The sequence below is a fragment of the Mirounga angustirostris genome, unplaced genomic scaffold, assembly GCF_029215605.1.
Source record: "Mirounga angustirostris isolate CCGP_5_RB_7025 unplaced genomic scaffold, mMirAng1.0.hap1 SCAF_5, whole genome shotgun sequence".
NCBI classification, from domain to species: Eukaryota; Metazoa; Chordata; class Mammalia; order Carnivora; family Phocidae; genus Mirounga; species Mirounga angustirostris.
In genome coordinates, this window is record NW_026991713.1 from 100,296,287 (window position 1) to 100,322,644 (window position 26,358).

The 26,358-nt window shown below is 50.4% G+C and overlaps 1 protein-coding gene across 1 annotated transcript in view; it reads left to right on the top strand.

Moving 5' to 3' along the window:
- The window catches only part of IQSEC3 (IQ motif and Sec7 domain ArfGEF 3), a 103,101-nt gene that overhangs the window by 32,339 nt on the left and 44,404 nt on the right, over positions 1-26,358 (top strand). Inside the window, exons 2-3 of the mRNA XM_045871207.2 lie at positions 1,228-1,311; positions 20,920-21,199. Coding sequence (XP_045727163.1) covers positions 1,228-1,311; positions 20,920-21,199 — 364 coding nt within the window. The remainder of the gene's footprint in view (positions 1-1,227; positions 1,312-20,919; positions 21,200-26,358) is intronic.

A 26,358-nucleotide genomic window follows, 5' to 3' on the forward strand; every position in this document is an offset into this window, starting at 1 on the left:
CCCTTGTTTTACTTTTTCCCACTGAAACATGAAATCCTACTGGAGTTATTTTTGTTAAATTAAGGTAGGCTCCAACATTATTTTCTCCCGTGAGAAGAGCCAAACTCAGCAGTTTCTAATCTATGCTCTTGCAATCGTGGGGCCCCCAAGAGACACCTGGGAGGTGGCTACCAAACTTGGGGCTAGCTGGTCAGGGAGGTGGCATGGACCTCCCACTTCCTGCCCATAGAGCTCTTCCACTTTGGTTACTTTATAAAAGGGCTCCCAGGAAAGATTGGGTTTGGACAAAGTGTTCTGAGGCTAAAAGGAGTTTAAACACCTCTTTCAGGCAATCTTTGGGGGCCCCTCCAGGTCTGACATTCTCTGACTCCACGATGGTGAACACTTGCTAAGGGAGAGAAGACGACATGTCAGCATAACTTTATCCAAAAGTAACTTTAATATTAAATCCCAAGGTGGCTCAAAGTAGATATTAGAATCACAGAGTTTTTACAATGGAAGGCACCTTGGAAATCATCTAGTCTAATGGCTCTCAATTCTGGCTACTGTTCGAATCACCTGGGAGTTTATAAAAGTCCTGGTGTCCCTGACCTGGGGCGGTGGGGGGGGCGGGTGGCAAGGGGGGCGGAGGGGAGGGACCAGGCATTGATGGCTGAAAAAGTCTCCTGGTGATTGTAATCAGCAGCTAGTGTTGAAGACCACTTCTCTAGTTTAACTCCCTTATTTCATTAGCAAATAAATTGAGACCCAGGAAAGGTAAATGAGGTATCACACAGCTGGCTAGCTGTAGCGTTGGCACTTGAACCTTTATCTCTGCCTCTCAGTTGGCTTTTTCATTTGCATCAAACCAATCCCTCATCAAACACCATGCCTTGGATTTTCAGCCGGCCACACTAAAATCTCTGTATGAGTGCTTTGTATCTTTGCATGTGGTCAGCTTAAACACGTTCACTGCATACAGTTCTGTGCATCATAGATGAATAGACCTAGTTCAGCCTTGCTGGACCGAAGTGGGGAATGGAATTATAAAGAACTATAATGATAAAAGAGCCAAATTAACGGTACATCCTATGCAGAGGAACCTACTGCAGGGCTGGGGCTCAGAAGGAGGAAGAGTTAGCTGATGGGATGTCCGGGGGCTGCAAACAGAGATAGGGATGCCTTGGTGCCGGCTGGGCCCAGCCTGTCAAGGCCACCTCTGACCTTCTCCCTCTGCTCTCTCTTCAGGAATGAGACTGTGTTACACCAGTTCTGCTGCCCAGCTGCCGACGCTGAACAGAAGCCCGCCAGCTCCGACTTGGCCTCCCAAAGGTGGGAATGAATTGGTGGCCGTCCTCCTTTCCCCACCCCCACCGTCCTTCCCCTTGGAGCAAAGCACACCACACAGCGCCTCTTGCTCTGAGTCCTGTGTTCTTGTTTGTCTGTTTTTGCCTTCTGCCTCCTGCTTCTATTTCTCTTTCCTTCCTTTGGGCCCCAGATGAGCCATTCCCAACTCTTGAGGTCATTATACCCTATTGTTCAAACTCCAAACTTAGGCTCCTTCCCCCAAACGGCCTACATAACATGTCATCTTTTTAAACGTCAAGGGAAATTAAATTAGATTATGCAGAGTGTGTATATACATATATACACTCTGAATATATATATACATATATATGTGTGTGTATATATATATATACATATATATATATAAAATCACATAGGTTGTCTGGCACTCAGGAGGGGCTCAACCAATGGTAGCACCCATCCTTTCTATTATAGCAAAGATTGACACTTTTCTTTCTTTCCCCTTCCATAAAGGAGCCAAGATGACTGAGCTTAATTTTCAGGATTTCGAAACTTCACTGTGATAGCTGTTGACCTGGGAAGGAAGGGGGAATGTTGGGTCAAGGTCCGATGTCACTGTCCCTGGCTTTCCTCATCTTATTGTGGGTTAGTCATGGTCCCTCTTTCTTTGATTAATTTTTAAAAATTAATTAATTTTTTTTTACTAGGGAAATAAATATTTAATAGTCACTGATAACATCTCAGGGTAGTAAAATTAAATATACATATGTATACATATTTACATTTTTTTGATTGGCACAGGCATGGCATGCCCATCTAATGAGACAGAAAATGTGGGTTTTACAGCACATATTTCGGGTCTTTCCAATATTGCCAACAAAATAGCAGCCTTCTGTGGGAAATAGTCATAGTCATCAAAAAAATCTATTTGTTAGGTTTTAAATGTACTATAAATTTTTCACTTTACTGGGGAGATCATGCATGTTCCTCTAGGTTTATGTGCATCACCGTCATCACATTCGTAAAGCCTGCCCGGGAAGAAGGGCAGTGAGTCACCCAGCGCTGCCTGGATAGGCTTGAACACCGCAAGGCAGCTCCCAGCTCGGCCGGCTTCCCACACTCTGACCCCTCTCCACGTGTCAGCTCCTGGCTGTTTGCTGTGGACATGTTACATCTCAGGACTGACACCTTCATTCTGTCTTTGGGTTTCTTAAGCTCAAGACTTTCCTGAAATGTAAGTGCAGGGAAATACTTCTGTTCCGTGCCAGCCACTTCCCCAGTGAGAGTATGGGCATGAGAGCCAACATGAGCTGCTGACCTCACTGGCCCTCTGTCCGCCCGCCTCCTATTTTGTTGTCCCTCCTCCTCATGCTCTCGTCTGCCTTCTTCCACCTTCACCTGTCCCTCCAGCGCTCTTCTACCTTCCCGATGCCAAATTCCTCTCCTCTTGCTTGTCTTGATCCCTGCGCTGTCAACCTGGGTCCCTTGTTATGCTTTGTTCTCTTTCCACCAATTTTCCTGTCTCAGTCCTGCACATTTCTCTTTTCTTTACTTGTTCCTGACTTCACTGGGAGAAAAGATACTTGGATTCTGGCCAGAAAGTTGCCCCATCTACAGTCTCCTGTTGTTGGGACTCATTTGAGCAAGTTGCTTAGCTCCCCTGGGCCTCAGTTTCCCCATCTGTATAATCAAGAGGGTGATCTATCTGGAAAGTAACGTTGACATTTTATCTCATTGAGTCTCTCAGCTGCTCAGTGAGGTTAGACCAGGCAGGTTTTCTCATCCCTGTCTCATGTAAGAGCAAGGGGAGTTTCGGAGTACTCAAGGGCCTTGCCCGCAATCACACAGCCAGAAAGTACCAGTACCCAGACTCACCCTGAGCATGTGACTCCTATTGCTCAGAATTTCCAGGTTTAAGACTCAAAGATGCCATGATCTTTCCTCCTTTGTTCCTTGGAAAGGAACTAGATAGTAATCAGAATGGTAGCTATTGACATAAAGCCACCCCTGAAAGGTGTTACTACTGGGAAATCAGGATCAGGGAGGAGGCAGGACTCCGAGAAGGGAACTCGAGGAGTTAAGCCAAAACCAGGGGCACACCTTCAGGATCCTTCAATCCAGGACCGAGGGAGGCTTGGTTGTTCCCTAAGGCTGACCAGGTTAGAGGATGGAAGGCAAAGGGAAGAACTGAGTGAGCACTGTGCCGGCGCCCTGGGTGGCCTGGGGGCCAAGTTCTGTGCCAGGGACAGAAGCATGAGAAAGGCCACTTGAATTCTGGAGGAACTCCCCATCTAGTGGGGCACTGTGATGCCCCCAAATGGATGATAGCTTGCCCGGAAACCGACTGGAAGGAGAAAGAAAGGGGAGAATGAGACGGGGGAGAGGAAAAGAAAGAGGACAGAGAGTGGAGTGGCATCGGGGTGGTCTGCAAAGAAGGAGACTGAGGGCCTTGGCCCCTCCTCATGAGCTGTCACTGTTAAGATACACAGCGGAGTCGTCTTCTTCAACATGTCCTCCTTCGCAGGGCAGGGAGAAGAGAGGAAAGCTGTCTAGTCTGCCTCCCACCCCATCAATCTAGCTCAATTCAGGGAACGTTTAATTACCACCACCCAAGCACCAGGCATCAGTGAAGACAGATTGCGGGGTGCCCTCAAACTCAGTCCTGGGGGGGCGCCGGCAACAGAAATCCTCCCTAGGGTTTTCCACGCTCATCCTCTCACTCTCATCCTTCCCATTCCTTCACGTGCCCACACTCCTCTGCCTGCTGGGTCCACCCTGAGGCTCTGGATTCTGGTGGGAAGGGGTGGGAGGAGCTGCTGTGCCATGTGGGAGAGGGGGCCGGTGTGGGAGGGGTGCTCCCCCCTCATGGGAGCTGGGGCGCCAAGGGAATGGGCTTCTTTTCCAAGCTTTGGGGCAGGAAGGTAGGAAATCTACTCTCTTAGTTTCCCCTTGGAGGGACAGGTGCCGAGGTTGGGGCGGAGGTGCTCTGGGAAGGAGGGTGGGAGAACATTCGATCATGGAGGGTCTGTGAACACTGCCCACCTCAGCCCTCCCCTCTGGGTGGGGCAGGGAGACATGCCCCCAGTTGGTCCAGACCTTCAGCAGCTGAAGCAGCCTCTGTTCCCAGGTATTCCAAGTTGTCCTGTCTGTTTGGTTTGTAGTTTCCTAGAGTGTATTTCTGTCTGTCTGTGTCTCTGATGTCCGTTTCTCGGCTTCTCTGGGAGGAGGCCTTCTGGATGTTTTCTGACAGTCCAACAGTGTATATGTCAGTCAAGTCTGTCTGTTCTTGGCTTCCTGGGGGAATTCCATGCTGAGAAAGTTTTCTTCCATGAGACCCCTGACATCCCTGCTCCCAGCCCTATCCTTGACTCCTTCACAGCCCCTTATCACTTTCCTTTAACCAGGTGTCCCACCTCTACAGGGGGTAGCCCAGACCTCCCTGTGAATATCTCTCTGAGAATGTGCCAAGGTCAGAGACTGGGCTGAGGGCTAGCGCAGGGTGGGTGGGTCACAAAGTCCCCTGGGCCACCCTGGGAGATCCTGGGCTGGGCTGCAGGGCTCTGAGACAAGCCAGGCTCCAGCCCAATCAGCCTCCTCTGAGTTCTCTGAGGATAAGTCCATTCGTCTCTACAGGAGACCCCAATAAGAAAGCTAAACCAATCAATCAGGTCTTAGGATCACTGGGGCCTTTGGCATGTGACCTCAGAGCCGACTCCCTCCAAAAATGTCCAAGTTTGGGGTGTCTGTCCCTTCCCTGCCAAACCCCGAGCTGTGGGGCTGAGCAGGAATCCCTTCCTTAAGCCGCTGGACTCATCCTCTGGGGGCTGCATGGCCGCTGGTCTTTATCAGCTGGTCACCCACAGCCCCATCTGTCAGACCTGTGGGGAGGAGCTGCCAGAGCCCGAGGCAAACTCTCAGCCCAGGGGAGAGACCTGGCCGGGAGAAATCCTCAGCCCTCCCAAGAGGCAGCCAAGCTCAAGCCCTGGGGGAGGGGGTGTTGCTGGGACAGCCTGCTCGCCCACGGATAGCGCAGCCTTTGGGGGATGGGGTCAGGAGAAACGCTTGGGACCTGGAGCCTGCCAGGGAGCGATGCTCCAAGAAGTGGGAAGACCGAAAGTGCAGCAAGTCTGGGAGCTGGGTATCTGTAAGAAAGGAGGCCAAGGGGTGGGCCTCAGGGACTGGGGTGCACTGGAGCAGTCGTGGGGCTGGAGAGGCCTCTGAGGCTGGACCACCCGACAAGGTGCCTAGGCTCGCAAACCTGCGGGCAAACCGCCTACGCTTCCCAGGGTAATGAGGCCCTCAGGTGAGAGCTGGGGGGGGGGGGGGGTGTGCAGCCCTGAGCAGCCAACCAGGGCAGCAAGTGCGTACCAGGCTCTTTCTTCCCCCTTCGCTACCTCCTCCTGCTGCTAGCTAATGACAAGGGCTTTATTCTAGGGAACTGAATAGGCTCATAATTGCAGCCCTACTTTCAATCCCGTGGCTCTCCTCCCTCTCAGGCTCTCAGTGACACTTGGAACAATGACCCTGCAACTGGCCAGCCACCTCCCAGCATCCAGCAGAACGGCAGGCCATTTGTCTCTGTGGGTGGCAACGGGGCCAAGTTGAGGAAGATTGGCTTCTATTAGAGTCATGAAAGGAGGCTCGTTGGGGTGGGCGTGGGGGCTCAGGAAGGGGAGGCCTAGGGAGGAAACAGAACAACCCCCAGCCCTGGGGAGGAATGGGGGATCTGGAGAGGCCAAAGCAGACTCAACTGACTCACCCCTGGTGTTTGGTCCTTCCTCTTCACGTACCCCTTACTCCAGGATGGGAGAGACACTAATACTTCTTGAACGTAATATTTATTGAACATTCCAGAGATGTTGCACTAAGCCCTCTCAGTATTTTATCTCAATTCGGTGAGAGAGCTATTATTCCCATTTGTAGATCTGGGATGGAGAGAAGTCCCGTGTCTTGATAGAGGGACCACGCTAATCAGTTCTGGAGGTGGAAGGTGAACTCAAATATAACTCCAAAATGCAACCTTTTTCCACTGAGCTGCTGCTAGGATTTTTTTTCTTTTCTTTTTTGAAGAGCACAGGAGAAATCCTTCCAGGCAATTCTTTTGATCTTAAATAACATCTATTTCCTCTGATTATAAGTTATACTTGCTAGTCGTTGGAAATGTGGAAAATACAGAAATGTAAAGAAGAAAATAATTGAATCCAGTTATATAGAATTAACCACTGTCGATATATTAGGGTGCAACCTTCCAGGGTTTTATTTTCCTAGGCAAGGATTTTACATTTTCCCTCATTAAAAAAAAAAAAAAAAGATTTTGTAGCCTGCACTTGCCACTTAGTATACTGCGTTCCAGGAGAGCACCCACCCAGAGCAGCCCGTCCTGTGCCCCTACCCTGTCCTGGGGCCCGGTCTGCACCTACCACCCAGCCCAGCCGGTGTGTGCCGGTGGCCGGCCGTGGGCTCTGCTGGAGGCTGCACTCCATGCCACCCTTGAGGAAGGGATTTCCTTCGGAGGATGCTGTCAGAGAGAACCCTTCTTTAGCATTGCTGGCGCCTCTGTCCCGCCTTTTGGCTCTCCCCAGCTGGCCTGGGGCGTGATCAATGGACCAGCCAGTGTCTACTCAGCGATTACGGAGCAATTAAATTCCCAATCGATACAGCTCAGTCTTCAAACAGCTGGGCTAGGGAGCCTCAGCATCATGAGCCTGCTCCATCAGTCACCTCCCAGGCTCTGAGGCTGCCTGGGGAGCCTGCCCCACCCGCAGTGGAGGGGTAGAGCTCGTTCTGGGGCTGCTTTTCTGGAGAAGCACAGAGAACACGCGGCTTCCCTCGTAGGCCCGAGGAGGGGTGGGGATCTCTGGGGTCTCTGCCTCGACGCACGGGGAAGGCAGTGGGGCAGTAGGCAAGGCCAAGGGGAAGTTGTCTGGTCTCCTTCGGCGTCCAGTGGTTAGTCCCCGAAGGCCATGGCAAGGGTCGGGATCATGTGACCTAACGCAGTGCCGTGACAGTTTCCGTGATGCCTTGCCCTGGAATGGAGAAGCTGCCAACTGTGGGGTCCAGGTAGGATTCCTGGCAATTGAGGACCTCAGTCTGGCCCGGGACACAGCGAACCCGGTAGGAAGTGCTGAGCAGCGGGGTGGGGTGGGGGGGTAGTGGAGGGGGTGGGGGGTGGCGGGTAAGGGGGCTGCTCCTTCTTGTTTGGGCTTTTTGAGCAGGTTAGGTTTGCTCACCAGTCTCCTGAGGATTTCTGTATAGTTCCAGCAGAATCCCCCTTGGCCGTGCTTTATACCTGAGCATAAGCACAATGAAAATAGCAGAAGAATTCAGTCCTGGAGTTAGAGAAATCTGTCCCCTGATGAACCACATGGCCTGTCTCTTCACATGTCTGTGCTTGTTGTCCCATCCGCATCTTCCCTGCCAGAGGCACAAAAGACAAAATAGATGTCAAAATACTTTGATAGCTTGGTAGGGGATGTCCTCCCCCAACCCCCAATTCCAGAGAGTTTTAGGGAAGCTTTGTCTTGTCATGATTTTCGACCTTCTGTTCAGAGAGTTTTCCTCAGCTACGACGTGAAACTCGTGTTTGGAGTCAAGTATTTGTCCAGGCCAATTTTCTTATGTGCTTTTCCCTCCTGGTCACTCTCTAAGACCACTCTCTGAGACCTAGGTTGTCACCAGAGGGTACTTAGGAAACTTCCCCATCCACAGGCCTGCGCTGGGGCTGTGGAGTGTGAGGCCAGGCTTGGGTCCACCTTCCAAGAGCTGTGAGTTAAGACAGACAACTTTTTGTCAGCAGTGTGGTTAGAGATGTTTAGAGAATTCCTCCTCACTCTATTCCTATTTTGTGTCCCTAACCCACGAGAGAGGAAAAGAGAACCCTGGCTGTGAGGTATTGAACACTTGCTGTGTGCTAGGCAGATATTATCTCATTTAATTCCCACTGAAAGTTCATAAAATGTTATTAGTCCCAGGTTTACAGACAAAGTGAAGGTTGGAGATGATGAATGACTAGTCCAAGGGCCGTATACCGGGTGAAGGGCGGAACCAGGATGTGAACCAAGCATCCATGACGACGTCTGCCACCAGAGTCAGAGGACAAAAGAAGGGAGGCGTTTTCAAGCATGGGAAGCAAAAGTGTGGTGGGGGAGTGAAGAGCTGGCTCCCACTTCCCCAGGGCACTGCTCCAAGTGGGCTCCTTGCAGAGAGCCTGGTTTGTAGTTCAGGGACCACGAAGGCTGGCCTTTCCATCCTCCAACCCAGGCTGTTTGAGCAGTCCAGGCCGCAGGAGGTAAACACGTCAGAGCCACCGAACTGAAGACAGAAATGACCGAGAGAGTATTTTAAGGGGGGAAGAAAAGCTGTAGGCGTTATTATTTAAAGAAATAAACATAACTACAGGTAATACTCCCAGAACAACAAAATGAAAGCTACCACAAGGAATGGCTAACCATCTCTGCTCAGTTGGTGCTCATTAATGCAGAGTTTTGTCCAATTTGGGGAAACAGATTCTTTTTTTGCTTACCAGAAACTTCTCTTTTGAGTCTTTTGGATATTCCTTTTTCATTCCCAGAAAGAATAACCTCTCTTTGCAGGCCTAGAGATTTTTCTAACTTCACTATCTCTTACACTTTTTGGTTTTGTTCCATTCTCTCCTCAGAAAGGTCAGCTTTCCCCATTTATTTATCTTTCAACCAATAACTTGACCATAAAAATAATTATAATTTCAGTAAGCATTTCTAATCTATGACAGAAAGAGTTTTAAGTCTGTTTCATCACACCAAAAGAGAGGAAAACATCTTACTCTGCAGCAGGAGCGATTTAATCACATCAGACATCCTTAACGACTTTAATGCCTTTGACAGAGGCCTTGGAATGGCTTGAGAAAAGAGATCTTCGGAGATTTCTTTTGTGACGACGAACCCTCCCCCAAAAAAAGCAAAACAGAAAAACAGGAAAGACAGCCGTCTGTGAAGGAGAACTGGCCTGTTACTGTCTCTATCAGGGAGACGTGCCAGCAGGAGCAAAAAGAAAGGGGCTGTTGATTTCGAACCACAGGATGTGGGGCTGGAAGAGCCCCCAGAGATGCTCCACCCGTTATCACACAGATAGAAGACAGAGGACCCGAGGCCCAAGGTCTCGCAGCTGCAGAACAGGCTCTAGAACTCAGGCTTCCTGAAGAGCTGGTGCTGTCCACCCCCAGACGTCTCTATGCCTCAGTTTCCTTAGCTACCACATGAGGGGGTGAACTGTCTAATCCCTAAGGCCCCTGCAGCAGAGATTTTATAAGAAGATACTCTGTCCCTGCCGGGGACGGCGTAGGCATACACACGGAGCCCCCGGGAGCATTTACAAAGCAAAAGGGGGCGGGGGAGAGCGGACCCAAGAAGCAGATGGGAACAGCAACATCCAAATTAGTGCGAGCATAAATAAGAAATGAGAAGCCTCGGTAGGAAGGTAGAAGCCGGCAGAGATCAAGACAAGCCCGTATAAAGAGAGGGGCTGCAGTGAGCGGTGACATTAAGCCCTGCTTCCTGCTTGTCACTGTTTGAATGGGCTGCCTCGGCCACCCACACGGACTGGCGGCATCTCGGTGTGGTTCCCGGGTTCTAACCGAGGCTGCAGGTTGGCAGGTTTGGAGGAGCGATTAGGCTACCCTGAGGTCCTCGGATTTCAGGGGAACGGACTCACCAGAAACAAATTTATAAGAGACTGATACAGTAGTATGAATTTATGAATGAGAAATGATACTGGTGAATAGGATACTACTCATGATTACCAATTAATAAGGAACTTCAAAATATGAGAGTCTCTCTTCTTCTCCAAGGGCAGAGGGATGAGCACCAGATGATTTTTGGGGATTCCCTTCTAGACAGTGTAGGAGGGGACACACTACCTTGGATGTTGTTCAGGGTCATTGAGCCATGCCCTTCAGAGAGAAGGTGTAGTCTCTCCTCTGGATGGCAGGTGATGGGCGTGGAGAAGGAGGCAGTCTTTCAGATGGTTCTATTCAAGCCTAGGCTAGGACACATGGAGTGTTGGCTAGAAAGAGCGCAATATCTGTGAGAGAGAGAGACTCTGAAAACTAAGGGACCAATTTGGGGAAAAGATCAAAGAAGCTAGAGGCCCAGATGAATGCCAATCCAGCAGGGCCAACAGGCCCGGGGAGGAGATTTTCTAGATATCAGGGCAAGAGAGGAAATGATTTAACCCAGCACCAGCTGTCACAGTGCAGGCTAAGATGAGATTAAAAGCAGAGGCATTTTATCAGAAAATTCTTGCCAGCTGACAGTTTGACTGCCTGCTCTCCCAAGAGGAGGAAACAGTTGAACCCTTTCCGGGAAAGGTTTCTGGCCTGGCACTGACCCCTGCCCTGCCTGGAGGGGTGGGTGGCCCCCTCAAGCTAGGATCTCCAAGGCTTCTTCCCAAAGCTAGTGTGCCCTGCATCGTCTTTTCATCCTAAACACTTTTGGAGATGACGTGTGAAACCCACAGGCATGTGGAAAGTGGCACGGCCATTCTGAGACTGTACACTTGTGAGCGGTTTCTACTGGACCAAGAAAGATTGAAGCTAGACATTAGGAAGAACTTCAAGGCAAAAGATAAGGAAGGTGACTGTAGGGAAATAAGTAAATAATCTTGTTCCATAGCAACTTGATAGATACCCAGAGCAGTGTCACACCACTGGCCATTTGGCCATTTCCATCTCTCGTGTCCTAAGACTCCTATTTTTGGCAAGCACATGCCTGACTGCCACCAGAGAACTTTCCCCTGGCATGTGGCAAAACTGAGCCTGTGAGGAGCCCGGAGAATATCTTTCCCTGGAAATGGCTCAAGACCGAAGAAACATCCGCTCTGCTGGGGTGAGGCAGGGCTGATCTGGGTGGGACAGGAGGAGGAGAGAATAAAGGGGCTTTATAGCCATGAGAATACAACCTCACACCTGAGCAAATGGGCTTGGAGAAGTCAAGGCACTAGGCCATGCTGCGCAGCAAGAGAGGAGCTGGATTTTAAACCATGGTCAGTCTGTCTGGTTCTCAATCTCATACTCATTACATTCTGCTGCCTCCCCGCCCTTATACCTCTGGTAAGCTTCTCTTGACATGATCTCTAACTCAGAGCTTCAGAAATTATACCATACGGAAAAGAACAATACTTCTCCATTTCAAGACCTCTAGCACAAGAACAAAGGAATGAGATAGTTCAAGTTCAAGGACAGTTCTTTATTCTGAAGTCATATCCTTCCTACTTTTTCATATTCTTTTGTAATATTATAAGGAAACCGGATGGTGCTTTCTTTTTTATTTGAACAAAATAGCATGTGGGAAATCCTAAAAAAGGAAAAAGTTTCTCCTTTATATAGGGCTTACTGAGCATTGTACACAAATTCCTACCTTAATTCTCTCACAGAGAAGAAAATGGGGCCCAGAGAGGTGAAGCAACGTGCCCAAGGCCACACAGCAAGTCAAGGCAGAGCCAACTTTCAAGCCCAGGCAGTCTGGCACTGAGTCCACCCCTGTACCTTCTGCGTTGAGGCCCCAAAGGATGCGCTGGCCGACACTACCTGCAGCCTCATGTGCCCCCCCGCTCGCAGAGACCCCAAAGGCACTCATACTCCGGACCTGGCTCCCAGCCAGCTCGTGGGCTGATGCCTTTCCTGAGTATGCTTCTCCCAGCCTCGCCTATGTGGCTCCCGACCGTCACCACGGTCCATTCAGAGATGATTACATCCCCGGACCACAGAGGGCCGGGGGGCGGCGGGGTTCCTTAAAGAACAAGTCCGTTTTCCTTCCTGAACGTCTTCCTTGCCGAGATAATGGGTACAACCCAGCTCCCAGCTCCCTGCCATTATTTCTGTCCTGCCAGAATGGAGTTGTGGGCCATCGCCCCTGGAGGGGCTTCCTGACCTGCTTGGAGTCCACAAGATCTTGAATGTTCCTGAGCCTTCCCCATGAGCACACTCTGCAGACCCGGTGCTCCTGCCAAGCAGCCACCGCTGCTTATGTAAAGACAAGGAAGAGATTTGCCCCTAAGGAAAACCTAAGGAATGACAAACACAAATTCAGGACAAAGATTCCTTTGAGGAGAGCAGGAGGAATACGTGGGGGACGAAGGCTTCTTATGTGCCATTTCTCAAGCTGGGCACAAGTGAATATTTTTCTGTATACCTTACATATATGTTCCTCACATTTGCATATATAAAATGGCTCACAATAAAAGAACAAATTAAATAAAACCCAGAGTTTTATGAGGCTGTAAATATCAAGCGTCGTCTGCACCAGCTTTGCGATGACTTTAGGCGTGTGTTCAGAGACGGTTTTAAAGGCAGTGGGAGCTTCAGTGCAGGGCTGGGCACCATGAGGACGTCAGGCCTCGTGGGAAAAGTCTCCTCTTAGGGGTAATAATGCAAGCACACATAAAAGGTGAGGAAATCCCAAGTGCATTTAGGTGCCCCACGTGTTCTCTGTGCTTCGGCTACGAGAAACATGCATTTGTGGAATTGTGTGCTGTGTCTTGGGGAAGGGACAGGGAGCGGGGAGGATGTCCTTAGAGCTTGATGTTGCTACCACATCCACGTCTATTTGTGAGAAAATAAAATGCTCAAGACTATTAGGATTCCAGTGGCACTAAGATGGCATTAGTCAGTGTGGCCAGCTTGGGAGCCTGTGAGGGAGGTGCCCTGAGGAAACTTCTAGGTGAGGCTTCCCTGGAGGACCGCGGGCTCTGACGTGCCGCCATGGAGCGGGCTGAGCAGGGGAGGTTTCCACAGTGGACGTCTGGGGCTAGTCTGCGGAGCTGCTCCTGTGACCAACCTTGCGTGAGCGCCATGCTATTGTGGGCCTGGATATGGGGCAGGTGCGAGTCCAGGGAAGGACTGCGGTTCCTTTGACAGGAAACCCCTACGGGCAAACCAAACCAGCCAACACCTTTTGGGAACAGCTGTGAGACCAAAGCTTGGCGTCTTCGAGGAGCCAACAAGAGAGAGAATCACTTACTCTCTCAGGGCCCTTGGGAGAGGGGAGGGAGAAGCATCTGCCACAGCCAATGAAGTCAGGGCAGCTTCTGCAAGGGAAGGAGCCCAGAAAGCCACAGCTGCCCTGCTCCAGGGCTCTCTATTCTGAGACCTGGCTTCCAGCTTGGATAATGGAGGTCAAGGACCCATGGGCTGGGACAGCTGCTGCCATGGAATCGATGACGTTAGGGAAGCAAGGGGAGGCTTCTGCTGTGTCCTTGGGTGTTGAGGGCAGGGGAACCAGAGCCCTGCCACTGAGCAGGGATGCTGCAGTGTGGGCCTGGGGCCCACGGAGAGGGAAGGGGACGTGGAGAAAGCTGAGCCTCTCCTTCCTTCCAGATGTCAAAGCAGCTTGCTCAAATTGTCCATTTCATGAAAGGATACAGAGGTCCAGAGAGAGGTGGTGGGCCTGTGGTTATACCAAGTGCTGCGGGCAGAGGCGAGATTGGACCCTGACTCCCAGCCTAGTGCCCTTGCCACCACCTTGAGTAACGTTTTCTAGCTTGCCCTTAGAATCAGCACAGAGCGACTTTGTTTGCAGCACCAGCCCTCTGCTCACCTCAGCTTTCCCCAGTGACACGGGACCCGGACGGCACTCGGCTTCCCTTGCTCAGTGCCTTTCTTCTGACCATCTTACCACCACCTTATTGATTCAAACATGGCAGAAAAAGAAGTGTTTTAGTAACGGCTGAAAAATCTTCAGATGCGAGACGTGTTGTTAGCTTTTGTCTGCAAAATGCTAGTTTCTCTGTCCCAGAAGCACTTTAAGAAAGGCAGGCAGAGTTTGGGCTGATGTAGTGCAATAGGTCAGGCCTTCTGGGGTTTCTTCTCGACCGAGGAGTTCTTCAGCCTTCCAAACCCTCCTAGCAAGCCGTCTAACTGCTCTAGCTGTTGCACAGAAGGGGAAACAGCCTCCCCCAGCGGCCCCCACCCTCAACACCAGCAAGCCCCTCATGGGCTGGGCCTGCGGGGGCCTCCTCATTCCTTTCTCCACCTTCTTGCCAAGGGCCACCACCCAAGCCAGCCGCTGGTAGGGCAGCGTGGGCCAAGGTGCCCTCTCCCGGCAATCCTGTCCCTCCAACCCCTGGCAGTGGACAACATGGCCTCACCTGGGCACCAGGGAGGACACTCGCTGACCCAAGTCAGCTCCCTGGCAGGGGCTATGTGAGCACAAACACCGGGGTCCCTTGCCCTTCTTCGTGCTCTGTCCTCATAGAAAGGCTGTATTTCCCGTTGTGGTCAGCATACCCATCTATGAGCTCATTTTCTCTTTCTCACTCTCTTAAGCGAACTGAGGTGCAGCAAAGTTAGGCATCTTGCCCAAGTCAGCCAACTAGTACATTGCAGAACCAGGGGCTTCACTCCACTCCAGCTGTCTTACCTGTGAAGGAGGATGTCATCCACGTTAGGATAACAATAAGCAGTGTCTGAAAGCTCTGTGGCGGGTGGTACCCAAACACTCTCTCTGTGTGACCAGAGCTGCCTATAGCCCTTGGCACAGTCCTCAGCATATGGAAGATGAGCCATGATCTTCCCTCCAGAAGAGCGTTTTGAGCCTGGGTCTATGGGGTCTATAAAGCCTCTGGATGTGGAGGTAAAATTTGGCATGCATGCACTCCCTGGGAAGAGAGTTTTTTCAAAGGCGTTGGGAACCAGGAAAGGTTCTACAGGACGGCGGGCAGGCAGACCCTGGTTATTCGGCTGTTGAGAGAAAAAGGAAGAAACAAGGAAAGCTGGTTACCTGTCACTGATTGGGTTCTCTGGGAAGCAGAGTCTGAGTTGAGGGTGCTAAGTGTTTACTAGAGGATGTGCTTGGGATCATCACTCATGGGAGGGAAGGCAGGAACACAGCATGGGGCAAAGGGAGAAGTCCAAGTGATGGAGGTCCAACAGAAGCCTCAGCCAATCCCAGGTGGGCTCTTGTGAGAATGACCTATCAAACTTGCCCCACGTTGGGTAAAAATGGATGAACCTTTATATCCCCACCTCAATTAGTGACTGGATTTGGATAGCCCCGGGAATGACGTGACTTTGGGCCAAGGAGCTCTCCGCAGCTGAAACCATTCCTGATGGGACTGATGGGGCTAACGGCAGAGGACAGTCTTCAACAGCACTGCCAGAGCAGGGCAACAAGTCATTTCTTGAAGGAGGGTCTGGGCGGTGCATCACTGAGCCCCCCTCAGTACCTCTGCCCTTGGGAAAGTAGGAGAGATTAAATGATGCCCATCCATCCACTCATCTAGCCATCTATCTTTTCATTTAACATTATTAAACACGTCTTATAAGCCAGCCCACTGTGATAAGCACTGGTGATAAAAGGTGTACGTGGCATAGTCTAGTGGAGAGAGACACATCAATGAATAATTGGAACACAAAGTGGTCATTGCTGAAATAGAGGCAAGTGCCATTGGAGGGTGGGACTGACTCTTCCCAGGGGCAATGAGTGAGCCCTGAAAGAGCTGACGAGGCAGAGAAAGGAGGGGTGGGAGAGTAGGAGCATGAAGAGGAGAAGGCATTGCAAAGCAGAAGGAGGTCACGTGAGAGGCATGGTGGTCTGAGAGCGCAAGGTAGATTTGGGGAGAGTTCCAGTGTGCCCGCAGTGGGTGGGTCACTTGGTGGAAATGTGGCTGGAAGGGAATGTTGGGGTGAGATCACCAGTGCTCCTGAGTCCACACCGGTGGACTTTATCTCAAGAGTATTGGGAAGTCACCGATGCGTTTTGGGCAAAGGATTGATATTAAAGTATCTACATTTTAGGAAGTCAATTCTGATAGCAGGGATGATAGACAGGAGGGAGTGGTTACTGGAACACCAAGGGAGTCATATATACGCCATGCTCCACAGGCCCCTATCGTCCCTCTGAGCACAAGTCAGCTTCTCACTTGATGTTCAGTTCCAACACACAGGTCATTCTGGTCTGGGCACATGTAGTATTCCTCTGAGCCACTACTTATACCCCTATTTTCCAAAGACTTTCATTTGCCATGCTCATATCCTGTGTTCTCATGGGTGGAATAACCCCTGTGGCTGGCCTGGGTCTCTGTGTGTGTATTGGCCTAATGTCATGTGGGCACAACAAAAGCCTTCTCAGAACCTTCTTGTTTTGATATCACCCACATTCTTTTTCTTCTTGAATGGGCATCCCAACCCAGGAAAGGTTTTTGTGACTAGCATCTCCTTCATGTCATCAGTGACCCTAAGTTTCTCCAGGCTAGTGGGCTGTCATTCAAGGAATCTGCTCCCACAGCTGAATAATGAACCCAAGATAGCTAAGATCACCGGGATCCCTCTCCCTTCTCTCCTTCCCTTCTCCTTACAAGAAGCTATGCAGGTCCCAGAGTGAATCCCATTCACGTGATTCCTGTCCAAGTACCAGGCTGCCTGAAATCTGACCCACCAGGGACAGCAGCTTCATGATGTAAGGTCAGCCCAGCCAACTCTGGACACTTAAGGGTCACAGCCTGTGTCTTGAGAAGAGTGATGTTCTGGGCACTGGAACAAGGGGCTTCCAGTTCCATATGAGACTAGGATTGAAGTAGATGGTCTCTAAGTTGAAGTAGATGGTCCTTCCAAGCTATGACAGCTAGGATGAATATTCTAAACTCTTTCCTTGGACCATTATTTATAGATGGGGTACAAAGAGGGAAACAGAGGCTGGGAACAGTCTTTTGATGCTCAGCCATCACATAGAGGTTTTAAGTACTCGGGCCTCCATTGCTCCCTAAGTGACTAAAAGACAAATGCACAAAAGGAACATTGGACTAATGTCGGCCTAGTGCATGCCCCATATTGTGGCTGGTACAGCCAAAGGGCCTGCCTGTAGGTGGTAAATATGTATGGATTCCTCAGAGGTCACGGATCCCATGATGTGCTGACCCCCAAGACCAAAGCCCTTCACTGTGCTGTTCCTCCAGTGACTGGAGAACAAGGGTGGGAGGAAGCCTCAGGGAGCCAATTCACCTTCACTTCTCTCCCTAAAGATCCTAAGAGTTAGTCTGGAGGTCTGGGAAAGACCATGAGATATGATGGAAAAACCCTACTGTTTCGGTTTTGTGAAGGTTGAGGTAGGCTAAATGTTGAGAACCCCTGCCACATAGGAATTCTCCATGCCGTTTTTCTGGGGATTCCTTTGGGACTCCATGCTGTAGGTTTCCAGCTCAGAATACAGCCACTGTATTCTGCTGGAAACCACTTATCAAGGACTACTCTGTGCCAGGCAGAGTACTAAATTCTTTGCAAGCTATATTTAGTCCTCACAGCAACCTTGCAAAGGAGTTATTAAGATGCCCATTTTGTGGAAATAGAGCCACAAAGAGGTTAGGTAACTTGTCCAAAGTCACATAGTAAGTAACAGAACCAGGATTCTAACCCAGGACTTCCTGACACCAAAGCCCATGTTCTTTACCCTCTACTATATAACTTTAAACTTTGCCATATTGATGACAGCAGCTCTGGGTCTCCAATAGCCACCTTGTACCACACAAGTCTGTGAAGAAGTCTAAGGGGGGAAGGCAAGGACAAGGTCTCCTTTCTAATACTTTTCATCATATACTCGGGAGGGCCACAGTCTCTCAGTCCCTTTGCATAGAGGTGGGCAAAACCAGAGTTGGTTCTATCAGCCAGAGAGTCTGGAGCCTTGGGGCTGGTGGGCTTTGGTGGACTGGCCTTGGCACTGGAATCCAAGCTCCCAGAATTCTAAGCTTAGGGATAAGTAAGCTCCCATCATATGGCAAGTAAGGAAATTGACTCAGAAGGAAGAACAAATTACCCAAGGCCACAGAGCTAGTTAGAAGCATTGTATGACAGTGTGTGTGTGTGTGTGTGTATACTCATGCATGCATGTGTATGTATGTGCTGGAGATGACAGTAAGGGGTCTTCTAATTCCTAGGTCCTATGAATGAGTTCAGGAGAAGGCCTTGGAGTCTGTCTATATCCAGAGGGGTGGACCACAAAGAAGGCTATTTTTAAAATTTGTTTTGGTTTAACACAAGTAGTTTATTTGGGACAAGGGGACTCCAAGAAGTGCCAATGTAGGAGTGGGTGATGAAGAGAAGGAAGCCAATACATGTTCATTAATTATCAGTTCACTGCTTTGACTGCTGGGCATCTTTGGGAGATGGTGTGGAATGTGCCTTGGATTATTCCTCAAGGGACGAGGAAGCCGGGGTATTTATCTACCTGCATCCATTATCATCAGTTGAGTACTGCTATTCTGGTGCATCAACTCCCAAAACCTCTTCTCAGGCACACTACAGCAATAAAAGAAAGCAAAGTGCTATTTTTTTTAAACATTTTTTTTAAAGATTTTATTTATTTATTTGAAAGAGAGAGAATGAGAGAGAGCACATGAGAGGGGGGAGGGTCAGAGGGAGAAGCAGACTCCCTGCCGAGCAGGGAGCCCGATGCGGGACTCGATCCCGGGACTCCAAGATCATGACCTGAGCTGAAGGCAGTCGCTTAACCAACTGAGCCACCCAGGCGCCCACAAAGTGCTATTTTTAAAGGTGTTTGTAGCCCCAAGTAGCCACCAGTTCTCTAAAGAGTCTGGAAAACCTTTTGGGGTGAAGAAGCTTGGGCATTAGTACCAAGGACAGTCTGTATAAGAGATGAATGAGACTGACTGGTGCCCCCTGGAGGCAGGTTGTGATAGGAAAGGGAAGGGCTATTTCTGTGGCCCTGCGGAAAAAATAGGTAAGTCCTATGACAAGAGTTGAAGTCAGGTCTTAAAAAGAACCTCTTGGTGATATCGGTGAAAAAGACATATCAGATGTCTAGAGCTCATTCAACTATACGACTTGATTAATGGCCGTACAAGAAATGATGGAGCAAAGAAATATGCATAAAGAGGGTTTCCTTGGGGGAATTTGAGGCTCCTTGTTGCTAGGGTCAGCCAAAGAGCTCTCCTTTACGGAGTTGATGAGGCTGAGGAGTACTGGGAGGAGAGATGGAGATGGAGTGAAAGGATTCTTCACCCATCCGTGGTTATTCTAGTACCAGGGGCTCCAAAGTTGGGTGGAAGCAACAGGAAGAGATCTCTTCTCTGGCATGATTTGGGGCACCTTACATGGAGGCAAAGCCTTAGAAGAAGAAAGCCCTAAGGTTGTCTGGCTCTCTGACCAGGGCCACCCCACCTTCTGAGCCCCTGCTCCTTATCTGTAAAAAAGGGAGATTGGAGGGCTGGAGTAGATGACCTCAGGGTCCCTTCCAGTCCTGATCTTCTATCTCTGTCTGCTGGAGGGGCCGTCCCTATGGCCCTTGCACTCCCTGCAATTCATCCATCATCAAGTATTAACTGAGCACTCACCATTTGCCCAGCATTAAGTGGGGAGCAGGGATAAAACAGAATATAGGCCCTGGCCTCCAGGGTGGGATAGATGAGGAAAATAAGAATTAACACTTACTGAGCACCTACTCTGTGCTAGGCAGTGTGCTAAACAGCTTACACATACTGACTCCTTTCCTCCTCACCATAACCTCATAAAATAGGTACTTGTACCTCCGCTATCAGATGAGAAAACCAGAGAGGGGCTCAGAGAAAAAACAACTAAACTAAGCCACATCATGGTAGAGCTTGGATATGAGCCCATGGTGTAGCCACAATGCTTCTCCTCCTGTGAGATAGGAAGGGACTCTCTAAGCACAGTTCCTAGTGTGCTTGCAGATGAAGCAGTTACAGCTGGAGTCACTTGGAAAGGCTTCATGGACAGGTGGCTTCGCACTTGGCCTTGAGGGAGTGGCAGAACTTGGAGACTGGCCAGGGAGGGGAGAAACCTGAGTGTACTAATTCTCCAGGACAGGCTGGGTGTGGGGGCTCCAGCCAGCAGGTATTTTCCTAGAGTAGGGAGGTGGGTAGCAGCAATGACTCAGCCTGCTGGTGGCTTCATGGGAGGGCAGGAGGGGCCAGGAGAGGCCAGGAGCCAAAAACAGATGCTTCCCTAGACCCTGCAGGGCAAGCACCCTCCTCTTCACAACTCTAGCCCCAGCCCCAAAGAGCTGGCGTCCACCCAGCCTGGAGGGGCTTTATGCCCAAGCCAAGCCTGCAAGGATCACTCCTTCCCCCACAGTCTCTGGGGCAGTGTAAAAGTGGAGCTGGTTCAGTGTAAATCAGCTTCTTTCCAGCTGCCTAAGCCACTGGTCAGGGAGCTTGATGACTGATAACGATGATCGTTAACACTTGTATATAGCAGGGACCATGAGCCAGGCACTGTTTTAAGAACTTTAACTAACTCAAGCCTTCCAACGTTCCTATGAGGTAGGTACTATTATTGTGCGCATTTTATAGATGGGGAAACAGAGGTACAATGAAGTAGCCTGTTCAGGTTCGCACAGCTAATAAGTCAGAGACCAGATTCCAACCCAGGCGTTCTACTCTTCCCCACTCGGCCATACTGCTTCTTCCCTCTGCCTGGGATACCCTCCTCAAATGCAGGCTCTCCTCCTTGCCTGAAGCTCTCCCCTAGAGGCAACGGCAGGAGGCACCCCCACAAGCCCCCACTGCTAGAAAGGCCCATCATTGCCCCAAAGGCCAGGCCAGAGTGCCCAGTCTCTCTCCTCACTCCCGCACCCACATGCACCCTGTCCCGCTCTCCCCCAACCGAGCACCGTTGCCTTTTGTTCACAGCGATGGCTCCTGCGCCCAGGCCGGTGGGGGCATGGAGGACTCCGTGGTGGCAGCGGCGGCGGTGGCAGCCGGCAGACCCAGTGCCCATGCCCTGAAGGCTCAAGCCCAGGAGCTGCAGGAGGAGGAGGAGCGGCCGGGGGCGGGGGGTGCCTCCCCGAGGGCTGGCTCCCACCGCGTGGCCTCCCCCGGCCGGCAGCAGCCTGCCCTGGCGACGGCGCTCTGCTCCCACGCCCCTAACGCCTCCGATTACGAACTCTCCCTTGACCTAAAGAATAAACAGGTACCCAGGGCCTCCAAGGGGGGTGGGGAGGGTGGAGAAGGGGCCTTGCCTTCGGGGGCTATCCAGGGATCTCCCCACTTGGGCCCACCTCTGCTGCAGGCACATTTCTTTTGCCACTAGTTCTCCCAAATGGAGCTGTCTTCTGCCCTTCCCTGTCGCCCAGTTTGTCAGGAACCAGCCTCTCCATGGCAGGGGTCACACCTTTGCAATGCCAGTCCCCGAGGCAGTGTGTTTAGGGCTCTGTTCCTCTTGCCATGTGCAGGAAGCCTAAATTGCCCCCCCCCAGACCTTGAGGCAGGTGGCCCACTGTTCTCTAGGGAAGCCCCTACCTCCACCTGCTGCTCAGAAGAGATGGCCTCACTTACGTGCCCACACAAGGGGCAAGCCCCATGTGTAGGCACACACAGGTTCAAATGAGGTGCAGAGACAGTGGTCTCCTCCAAGGAGTTTGAGGATTCCCAAGGTTAACCAAAGCTCCCTATTGGAGAACAAATCCTGTGTGTGTGTGTGTGTGTGTACTCATGTGCATATGCTTAGAGAAAGACATCATGACTAGATATTGCTAAGAAAGAGCATTGAACTTGGAGCCATAGACATAGGATCCAATCCTTGGTCTTGCTTTTAGTTAACTCTGTGACTTTGGGAATGCCAGTTAAGCACTCTGGGCACTGGTTTCTTCATCAGCAAAATTGGGAATTAGACCTTGAATCATCTCCAAGGTCTCTTCTAGCTTTACAGTGTGTAGGTTCTAAAGAACCATTCTTTAACTCAATGGACAAAGTGAGTCTTGGGAAGGAAAGCTAGTAGAAAGATCACTAAGAATGAGTCAGGCCAAACTCATTTCTTTCCTTCAGCATCAAGGCCAGCTGTAGGTGGAACATCTAGCTGTCTGTAAAGTATTTAACAAAATCTCCCATGATCTATATGTGGACAAGATAGGAAGTAGATTAGATGACAGTCCAGTCAAGTGGGTTGCTTTCAAACAGAATTCTCAAAAAAACATTGATTTTTTTCCATCAATGCCAATTCCTGGGGAGTTGAGTGGTACGCTGTCCTTGGTCCTGTTCTGTTCAACCATTTCTGACAAGGCACTAATTTCTGACGACACAAAGCTGAAAGGGGACAGCCAATACCTTGGTGATAGAATCCAAGACTTTGTAAAAATCTTATCCGGACATAAAGATTTAAATGAAAAAGTCTAAATGAAATAGGGAAAAACATCTAAAGTTCTCTTAGCTTTGAAAAGCCCACAGCATTAGTATAAGATGGGCAGGCTTGGCCTTGGGAGAAAGACCTTAGGGCTTCAGTCGATTGTAAGCTCAAGAGGAGTCAATAACCAGTAAAGCAGCTGCCAAAGTGAGTCCAGCAGCCTTCACAGAAGGGTAGATAAAACCCCCCGGATAAGGGAGCAGCCGGCTAGAGCCCCACACTGGTTCCTGGTCAGGGCCCGCTGGAGCCTGTCCTTGATTCTTGGGGCTTCATTTAAGAAGCAAGTAAGAATGCCGAGGATTCCAAGGTTCTCCTAAGAAGGAAAAAAGGATTGGCTGGAGTCATGTGGAGAAACTGTAGACATGAAAACAAGTTTTAAATATGGAAGAGCTGACATGTGAAAAAGGAATTAGATATATTTTCTATCATTCCAGGCAAAAATAGTGGTACTAACGTATGAAAGCTACAGGAAAGGAAGCTTTTAGTGCAATTAACAATTAGAGCTGTTAAAAATATAGAATGCCCTGCTTGTGAGGTAGTGAGTTTGTGTTACCGGGAATGCCCAGGCAGGGACTGGCAGAGAGTCCATCTGGAACACTACAGTGTGATGTGGGTGGTCAGTTGGCCCAGAGAAGAAGTCTTCTCAATTCCACATGACTATGCTCCTTGAGGACAGAGACCATCTCTTATCCATCTTTGTACCAGTCCTCCAGCATCTAGCAGAGTGTCTTGGACATAGTAAGAGCTCACTGAATGAATAATTTTTGAATAACTATGATATGCAAAGCAACAAGAGACTGAGGTAATAAGAAGAGAAAAATGGTCCCTACTTGCCCCCCAAAGAGAGTGCAGTTCAATTTAAGGAGGGAGGGAAACCCGTGCTTCAGCTCGGGCAGGAGAATTAGTTTAATTCTGAGTGATGGTGGCATATGGAGAGTTGTACAGGGTTCTGATGGGTGTCATGAACCTTTTTATAGTGGACATCATTCTGATAGATGGGTCTACAGGTTGGGCCAGCAGGAGTGGGGTGGGAAAGGTGAGGGTTGGTAGAGGGTGTGACAGGGGTCTTCTTGCTGAGTGAACTCAGCCCCAGGGAACAGCCCACCTCCCCTGGCTCCAGTATCTCTCTGGGCCAAGCATAGGCTGGGGGCGGGAGGAAGAGGGTAAAAAGTGAGGGGTTAGAGAAAAATGATTAAAAATATGGCACACATTTATAAGAGACTGAGCTCAATTCCTGTCTCTTCTGCAAATGAACTGTGTGAGCTCGGGCAAGCTGCTTAACTTCTCTGGGCCTCCTTTGCCTCCTATCTCTTTAGGGCTCTTCCCCCTGCCCTACCGCTAACGTTCCTGCTCCCTTCCTCACTTGGCACTTGACCTCAATTACTCCTTCTCTTACTTTGGGACAGAATTGTGGTTCTCCTTCCTCCTCTTGGCAGCTTTCCCTGCTCTTCCAAGGTTGTGTTGGATGTCCCTTCTCCATGATCACCTAGCACCCAGCCTTTCCCAGTCATAGCCCTTCAGCCCTATATCCTTATCCCCTGTTGACTGGATTCCTCCTTGAAGTCAGGACACATGACTTATTATTCATCATTATATCCCCAGTGCCTGACACAGTGCCTGGCATGAAGAAGATGCTCGAGGATGAAAAGGGGAAAATAGTAAGTGAGCTGAAGAGGGAAAAGTACATGAAGCCTGGGGCAAGGACCTGACTCGGCTTTAGGTTTCTTTGAGATCTAGGATTTAGTATTCTGATTCTGTTAGTCCCACCAGTTGCACAAATCCTGTAGCACTTGGACTGGAAGGATCTTGGATGATCATTATCTCGCTAGTCCACCAACCTGCCAGACCTTCTGCTCCATCAGCCAGTTCAGAATCCCAGGCAATTTCTATGGCATGGCTTCTCTCCCTCTCCTCCACATCTGCTCCATCCCCAAACCCCACTGATGCTAACTCTTAACTATTTCCCAAATCCCCACCTTCTCCTGCCAACCCCACTCCCCCCACCCCAGGATAGGACCATCATCTCTTGCCTAAGCCCCTAGGGAATCCCCCAAAATTCCCCTACTTGGAGTTGTGCTTCTTCCAACCTGATCTCCACCTTGCCACTGAGTCCTCTTGAAAGAGAGCACATCTGATCATGGTATTTTGCCGTCTGAAAGCCTTGCATGGCTCCTCACCACGTGTAAGACAAAGACTTCTCCAGGTTCTTCTACCACCAGACATAACCCCATCTCCTGCCCCGCTCCCATGTCGGCTTCCAGCCATTCCCATTTGCCTTGCTCCAGATCTCTGTGCTATCGTTTGCCTCTGGGCCTTGACAGATTTTATTTCCTCTGCTGGGAATACTCCCCACCTGTCCCTCCATCACACTTCACCTGGGAGATCTCTGTGCATGCTCCACATCTCAGCTCAGTATCCCCGAGCCTGGGTGTGTGCTTTCACGGAGCGCCCCGCCGCTGACTCTATGGCACCTGAGAGCTGTCCCACTCATAAGGGCAAGGACTATGTCCTTCTCAGGGCTGTCACGGAGTTGTGCAGATTGTGCACAGAACACCTTCATAGTCTGTGTGAGGAGTGAGCACTTGTTATTATGTGTTAGATGATATGCTGTTCTTGCCCACCTTTGCTTCCCCATACCCAGCACAGTCCCTGGAGCCTAGGACATGCTCCATATTGGAGGAACACATGAGTGAAAGAACAAACAAATGAACGAACACATAAATGAATGAGTCTGCCCCTGGGCAGCCCCCACGGCCTCTCCCCACACTCACACAGTGGGGAGGTCCTCGGGTCCAGCTTCTCCTGTCCTCCATTTCCTCTGCCCTCAGCTCTGTCACTTCACCTCACAGTGGTCCTTGGGGCTACAGCCTAGGGGGACAAAGAGCATGCAGGTCCCTTTGGGGGGTGCTTTAGGAAAGTGGTGTGGCGAGGATACATAGGGCACCCGAGTGATTTCCAAATTCATCCAGGCTCTCGAGGGAGTTTGTATCCTGTTCTGTGCCACCACTGATGAGCAGCCCATTGGAGCTCATGTGGGATGTCCAAATGGCATGGCTCTCTGTGCCGTCCAAGCCAGGGGGCCACACAGCTGTGGTCAGTAGCATCCAGGCCTTGCCCCCTCCACACCAGGTTCTGGGTGGAAGTCATGTTCTCTTTTTGGATAGCAGCCCCTTCTACAACCGATCTCCGCTACCCAAGCCTCAGGGTCTAGCCTCACCCGGGGGTACCTCTCAAGGGGAAAAGTGGTGGTTATGTTTCCAACCCTCTGGCCTCAGTTTCCTCATTGGTGAAACGAGGGGTTGTACCAGAGTATCTAAGGCTCCTTCCTCCTCCGAAGGGGAGAGTGCCACCACGGCACTGGACGGCACCAGAGGGCCAGCCTACAGAGGATGATGGTGAAGGCAACGCTCATCAGGGATAGTCCTTCTGTCCACTTGCATCCAATTCAGGGAACAATATTGCACAGCTGCTATGTGCAAGACCTGGGCCACCACATTACAAAAGATACAGTCCCAGGCCTCAGCTGTGGGTGCTGACATGTAACTGGTACTAGCTAGCACTAACAGCCTTAACTCTGTGCCAGACAAGGTGCTAAGCGTTTCCTATGCACTATCTCCCCAGATCTGCATGCTATCCCGGTGAGCTAGGGACTACTGCCATCCCCATTTTAGGAATGAGGGGACTGAGGCCTAAGCATATCAAGTAACTGACACAAGGACACATCCCTAGGTGTGCATCCCTGGTGCAGCCAAGACCGGGACTCCACAGTCCTTGATTTTACCCAGAGTCTTCCAGTCTCTTCATTGCAGTGAAGGGGTAGGTTCCAAGGAAGTGGTGCACGGGGCTCTGTGGGAGCACTGGAGACAGCAAGAAACCCAACCTGGGGTTCAAAGCAGGCTCCCCACAGCAGCAGCTCTACCTGAGATAGTCTCTGAGACCTAGGAGTAGCT